Source organism: Bison bison, unplaced genomic scaffold, assembly GCF_000754665.1.
Source record: "Bison bison bison isolate TAMUID 2011002044 unplaced genomic scaffold, Bison_UMD1.0 scf7180017864492, whole genome shotgun sequence".
NCBI classification, from domain to species: Eukaryota; Metazoa; Chordata; class Mammalia; order Artiodactyla; family Bovidae; genus Bison; species Bison bison.
In genome coordinates, this window is record NW_011495051.1 from 882,047 (window position 1) to 888,851 (window position 6,805).

Sequence of the window (6,805 nt, forward strand, 5' to 3'; positions counted from 1 at the left end):
AGCCTTGACTAGATGGACCTTTGTTGGCAAAGTAATGTCTCTGCTTTTGAATATGCTATCTAGGTTGTAATTTCATGGCTGCAATCACCATCTGCAGTGATTTTTGGAGCCCCCGAAAATAAAGTCTGACACTGTTTCCACTGTTTCCCCATCTATTTCCCATGAAGTGATGGGACCAAATGCCATGATCTTAGTTTTCTGAATGTTGAGTTTTAAGCCAACTTTTTTTACTCTCCTCTTTCACTTTTTATCAAGAAGCTCTTTAGTTCCTCTTCACTTTCTGCCGTAAGGGTAGTGTCATCTGCATATCTGAGGTTATTGATATTTCTCCCAGCAATCTTGATTCCAGCATGTGCTTCATCCAGCCCAGCGTTTTTCATGATGCACTCTGCATATAAGTTAAATAAGCAAGGTGACAATATACAGCCTTGATGTACTCCTTTCCCAATTTGGAACCAGTCCATTGCTCCATGTCTGGTTCTAACTGTTGCTTCTTGACCTGCAAACAGATTTCTCAGGAGGCAAGTCAGGTGGTCTGGTATTCCCATCTCTTTCAAAATTTTTCACATTTTGTTGTGATCAACACAGTCAAAGGCTTTGGTGTAGTCAATAAAGCAGAAGTAGATGTTTTTCTGGAATTCTATTGCTTTTTCAATGATTCAACAGATGTTGGCAATTTGATCTCTGGTTCCTGTGTCTTTTCTAAATCCAGCTTGAACATCTGGAAGTTCACCATTCATGTACTGTTGAAGCCTGGCTTGGAGAATTTTGAGCACTACTTTGCTAGAGTGTGCAATGACTGCAATTGTGCAGTAGTTTGAGCATTCTTTGGCATTGCCTTTCTTTGGGATTGGAATGAAAACTGACTTTTTCCAGTCCTGTGGCCACTGCTGAGTTTTCCAAATTTGCCAGCATATTGAGTGCAGCCCTTTCACAGCATCATCTTTTAGGATTTGAAATAGCTCAACTGGAATTCCATTACCTCCACTAGCTTTGGTTGTAGTGATGCTTCCTAAGGCTCATTTGACTTCACATGCCAGGATGTCTGGCTCTAGGTGAGTGATCACACCATCGTGGTTATCTGGGTCATGAAGATCTTTTTTATATAGTTCTTCTGTGTATTCTTGCCACGTCTTCTTAATATCTTCTGCTTCTGTTAGAGTCATACCATTTCTATCCTTTATTATGCCCATCTTTGCATGAAATATTCCCTTTGTATCTCTAATTATCTTGAAGAGATCTCTAGCCTTTCCCATTCTATTGTTTTCCTCTATTTCTTTACATTGATCACTGAGGAAGGCTTTCTTATCTCTCTGTGTTATTCTTTGGAATTCTGCATTGAAATGGGTTTATCTTTCCTTTTCTCCTTTGCCTTTTCTCTTCTTTTCTCAGCTACTTGTAAGGCCTCCTCAGACAACCATTTTGCCTTTTGTATTTCTTTTTCTTGGGGATGGTCTTGATCCCTGCCTCCTGTACAATGTCATGAACCTCTATCCATAGTCCTTCAGGCATTCTGTCTATCAGATCTAATCCCTTGAATCTATTTATCATTTCCACTGTATAATCATAAGTGATTTGATTTAGGTCATATCTGAATGGTCTAGTGGTTTTCCCTACTTTCTTCAAGTCTGAATTTGGCAATAAGGAGTTCATGATCTGAGCCACAGTCAGCTCCTGGTCTTGTTTTTGCTGACTGTATAGAGCATCTCCATTTTGGCTGCAAAGAATATAATCAATCTGATTTCAGTATTGACCATCTGGTGATGTCCATGTGTAGAGTCTTCTCCTGTGTTATTGGAAGAGGGTGTTTGCTATGACCAATATGTTCTTTTGCAAAACTGTTAGCCTTTGCACTGCTTCATTTTGGAGTCCAAGGCCAAGTTTGCCTGTTACTCCAGGTGTCTCTTGACTTCCTACTTTTGCATTCCAGTCCCCTATGATGAAAAGGGCATCTTTTTTGGGTGTTGGTTCTAGAAGGTCTTGTAGGTCTTCATAGAACCATTCAAATAATACTATTACTTAACTTGTATGACAACCTCACCCCTAAAATCAAGAGCTAGTGATCAGAAGGCTGATGACAACTGCCACAACAGAAAATAGTATTTCCTTATAAATTTCCCAGATTCAGACCAGTTCACAAGCTCAGAACCTACTGATCGAAAAGGATGCCAAGTCTCTTTAAGAAATAACTCTCCTAAAAAAAAAAAAAAAAGAAATAACTCTCCTATACTGCCAAAAGTATATATGATAATTATTTCCCTAATTTTTCCCCACAAGGGATCTGTGACTGTCTCAGGTTACTCAGGCTGCTATAACAAAATACCACAGATTGAGGGGCTTAAACAATAGAAATTTATTTCCTCACAATTCTGGAGACTGGAAAGTCCAAGATCAACTGCTAATCAATTCAGTTCCTTGTAAGTCTTCTTCCTGGCTTGTAGATACCTCTCTGATATCCTTTTTTTATAAGGGCACTAATCCCATCATTAAAATCCCACCCTCATGATCTAAACCTAATTATTTCCCAGAGGGCCCATCTCTAACCACACATCTACATTGGAGGTTAGGGCTTTAACATATGAATTTTGAGAGGGCACCATCAGTCCATAGCTGTGGCCTTTTACCTAAATAACTCTGGCCTGAGGAGAAAGAAAGACCCAGCCTTTTTGGATACAGAGTATGAGCTGGCACTGATACCAAGGGACAGCAAGCAACATAAGTATCCCCTAGTTATGCTTGGGGCTCATGAGAGCCAGGTGGTAAATGGGGTTCTCCTGCAAGCAAGTGTGATGGATCCAAAGATCCACACTGGATTTTTAGTAGTTCCCTGGTCCCTAAGTGAGTAACTAGGATAGATACACTTAGCAGCTGGCAAGACCTTAACATTTACTCCCTATTAAATAAGAGCAATTATGGTGAGAAGGACCAACTAGAAGCCTCTAACACACCCACATTCTTGACCAATTTATTTCATCAGAAGTAAAACCACCTCCTGGGAAGAAATGTAGAGATCCACACCAATAGAAGGTTTTCTTCTTCATATCCTTCAGGGAGGATAAAAATCTCTTCGCTTTTATGTGGAATAAATAGCAGGACATATCACTGTCTTGCCCTGGGGTTATGTTAATTCTCCTGCTCTGTCACAATATAGTATTTAGTGACTTTGATTGTCTTGATATTCCATGGAACATCATGATGGTCTATGGAATTGATGTATTGATGTATTAACGACATAATGCTAATATGTCATAACCTAGTGAGCAGATGTCCTAGAAGATGGGAGATAAAAAGTATGATTGAGGGCTTTCGATGCTGATGAAGTTGTGTTTTTTTACTTTTTTTTGTTCCAGAATGAGTTAAATGTATAAAAAGTAAACAAACTAGTAAAAAATGAATCCCTCGGGCTACTATTATGGCCAAACTTATTTCTTCTATATCCTTGCCCACTTCTTTCATTCCATATGATTTTGAAGCTAACTGGTGAAGTTATTAGGGATTCAGTTGTCTGGAGCATGCCAGGCCATCTTCTGTAAGGTAAAGGCAAGTTGTTGTACCTTGTATCCTCTACCACTAATAAAAAGATATAATGCTTGGTGGGAATACTACTGTAACCCACTTAATGGGTATTTTGGGAGGCTCCCACTTTTGAGTGAAGCCCAGAGCAAGAGAGAGTGCTACAGAGTATCCAAGGTTCCCTGCCACTTGGACTATGTGACCCATCAGAATCAATGGTGCTAGAGATGTTCATGGTGATAACGATGCTGGGCAGAGTCTCTGATAAGCCCTAATAAAATAATTTCAGTAAGATCTCTAGGATGCCAGAGCAAGGTCATGCCTTCTGCAGCAGAGAGCTATTTGCCTTTAGAAAAGCGGCTATTTGGCTATAGTAAAAACTGAGTACCTGGCAATGTGACATCAAGGGTCTATGCAACTAGAAATATCTAGTAAGAGCTGGGCATTATCAAATTCTATCAAGTCATAAGATTAAGCAGGCACATCAGCAATCCATCATATAATAGAAATGGTAGGGTCAGAATCAGGACTGAGCAGGTCCATACAGCTCATGTAATTTAATGAACAGTAGCTCTAACTCCATGACAGCTACACCTCAGCTCTACCAACATTTTTCCTCAACTCAAACCTATGGTTTTATGGGGGTTCTCTATAACCAACTGACAGAGGGAAGAAAATACTCAGCCCTGTCTCATAGATGCTATCAACCAAAAAACGGATTGTTTACTGCAACATAGCCCCACTTAGGAGTGGCCCTAAAGGACAATGGTGAAGGGAAATTTTCCAATGGTCCAGGTATAAGTAGGGTACTTGGGCATTCATTATGTATGACAGGCAAAGTGGTTTAAGGTATGGATTTACATATACTCATTGTCAAGTGGTACCTGTTGATTCTCACATACGTGTACAGCCTGGAAGTACAAGGGAGTTGACCAATGGAGCCAGAACTAGTTTTTTGTTTTTTTTTTAAAAAGCCTCTTCATTCTCTATGGCTCTTTACTTCATTCTCTATGGCTCTTTAGAAGATCCCAGCAGGATTGAACTCCAATTATCCATAGAAATTAGGGTTGAGAAAAAGCTGAGGCAAGTGAAATGAATGAGGCACTTGCCTCCGGTGCAAAATTTAAGAGGATGCCAGGAAATTCAATCATCAAATAACATTTTAACACAGCGTTTTAAAAAATCAAAACCAGTATGAGACTCTAGGAGGAACAAAGCTCCAAATTTTAAGTAAAGATATGGTCAGTTATTATTGATGTTTTCTTTGCCCTCAGGCTCTAGAGTCTTAGCTCGGCACTGTCACGGATCCTGGTCACTACCAATGACCAGTTCAACTACACAGTCTTGTGTTGGCCTTACCTCCTTTCCTGTTCCCTCTCCCTGGTCCTTCATTCCTTTCCCCAGGATCATGACTATAAATAAATGATCTCCACATAAATTCTTATCTCAGGCTTTGATTTTTATTGGGGTTGAAGGGAGGATGAAATCTAAGCTAACTAAGACAATGACCGCAAGAAATACTGTTCAAAGAAGGATACTTTTGAAAGGAAAGGAAAACACTTAATAAAACAGTGCTGTCCTGGCACATCCAGACATAAGGTCTTATTACACATAAGGAAACAGGTTCCAAGTGGACAGAAAGCCAGCCAAGACTAGAGGTTATAAAAAATGGAGCAGAAATGCCTCCTACCTCTTAATCAGGGCCTGGATGCAAATGCATTTGTACAAAATCTCCAAGAGATGGGCCCTTCAGCCTGTCAATCCCTTCCAACCTCAAGAACCCCAGGACTCCCATTGCAGTCCCAGACTCACTCACACAACAGCAGAGGGGCCTTAGGCCTGGACACTAGCAGACTGGTCCCTGCTCTGGCTACCCTGCCAAATCTGGGCAACAAACTAAACCTTTTCCTCCTCCCTTCCTTCATCCCTCTGTTCCCCGACTGGGAGCGGTCCCTTCTGCAAACCAGAGGCCTCTAGTCCAAGAAGCTTCTGGCAGCCATCCTCGAGGAAGAGCCCCGGGGAATCAAAATCAGAGCCCAGGAGAATCAAAATCAGAGCCCAGGAGTGGTGACAGCTGGGTCTCCATTACCGTGCTCTCACAAAGGGTCAAGCTCCGCGTAGAATCTTCTCCAGAGGCCCCAACAGGATCCTGGGACCACCCGGTAGTCCCTGCTCCCCACCTCCCCTCAGTCCAAGCGTGTCTCTGACGAACTGTGACCTCGATCATCTCTTCAGGGCGCTGGGCCTGTTTCCCCCTATTCAAGGTGAGGCTGCGGGCTGTCCGGAAGCCGCCAGCAGGTGACTGAATCTGGCAGCCTAGGATTGGGAGTTGGGAGCTCCGGGTCGGCGGGCGCGGGCGCGCTCCTGTCACCCCTGCGCCCGCAAAGGTTTCCCGGGAGCACGGGCTCCACGGACTCGCCCATCCGCGCCCGGCCCGAGGCTCCCTGAGCTCAGACCCCGAGTTGGAAGCGGCAGCGGAGAGATCCCAGCCCCGGACGAGGCCTGAGGCGACGGCGACAGGGAAATCCGACCTCTCAGAGCACTTGCTCTGCGGCCTCGACTCTGCCCTTACACGCTGCCCAACCCGGCAGCCCGGGGCTGGGCGCTCAGCACTTAGGGGGCGCCGGGGCGAGCAGGGGCAAGGTAGGGGCGGCGCTGGAACTAGTCCTCTTTTTCCTAAGCCCGCGGCCAGCTGACCTCCCAGCCGCCGCCGGGTGGCGGCGGGCGGGGGGCGGAGCACGGGCTGAGCCGCCCTGGAGCTCCACCCGACCCCGTCCCGCCCCGCCCCGGCCGGGTTGGCGGTGTGGTCCCGAGTTTCTGCTTCCAGAAATTGGCTTCCAGACTTTGCGTCCAGCGCCCAGCAACCTTCTAACGCCCGCAGCCCGTTTCCCAGGAAAGGCCCCGACCGCGTGCCCCGCCTTCCCTCAGCTTGCCGGGTCCGCTAGAACGTTTTGACGCCCACGCCCTGCACAGCGCAGCGCTGTTCGGGGAACGCGCTCTCATCACCCCACGTTGCCAACTGCAGAGCCGCGCCGAGCATGCGGGACTACGACGAAGTGACCGCCTTCCTGGGCAAGTGGGGGCCCTTCCAGCGCCTTATCTTCTTCCTGCTCAGCGCCAGCATCATCCCCAACGGCTTCAACGGTATGTCAGTAGTGTTTCTGGCAGGGACCCCAGAACATCACTGCCGGGTGCCGGACACCGCGAACCTGAGCAGCGCGTGGCGCAACCACAGTATCCCCGTGCGGCTGCAGGACGGCCGCGAGGTGCCCCAGAGCTGCCGGCGCTACCG

The 6,805-nt window shown here is 45.6% G+C and overlaps 1 protein-coding gene across 1 annotated transcript in view; it reads left to right on the plus strand.

The window, feature by feature from the left end:
• The first annotated feature begins 6,296 nt into the window (after window positions 1-6,296).
• SLC22A4 (solute carrier family 22 (organic cation/zwitterion transporter), member 4) overlaps window positions 6,297-6,805 on the plus strand; it is a 43,071-nt gene continuing 42,562 nt past the window's right edge. Inside the window, exon 1 of the mRNA XM_010863596.1 lies at window positions 6,297-6,805. Coding sequence (XP_010861898.1) covers window positions 6,552-6,805 — 254 coding nt within the window. The 5' untranslated portion in view covers window positions 6,297-6,551.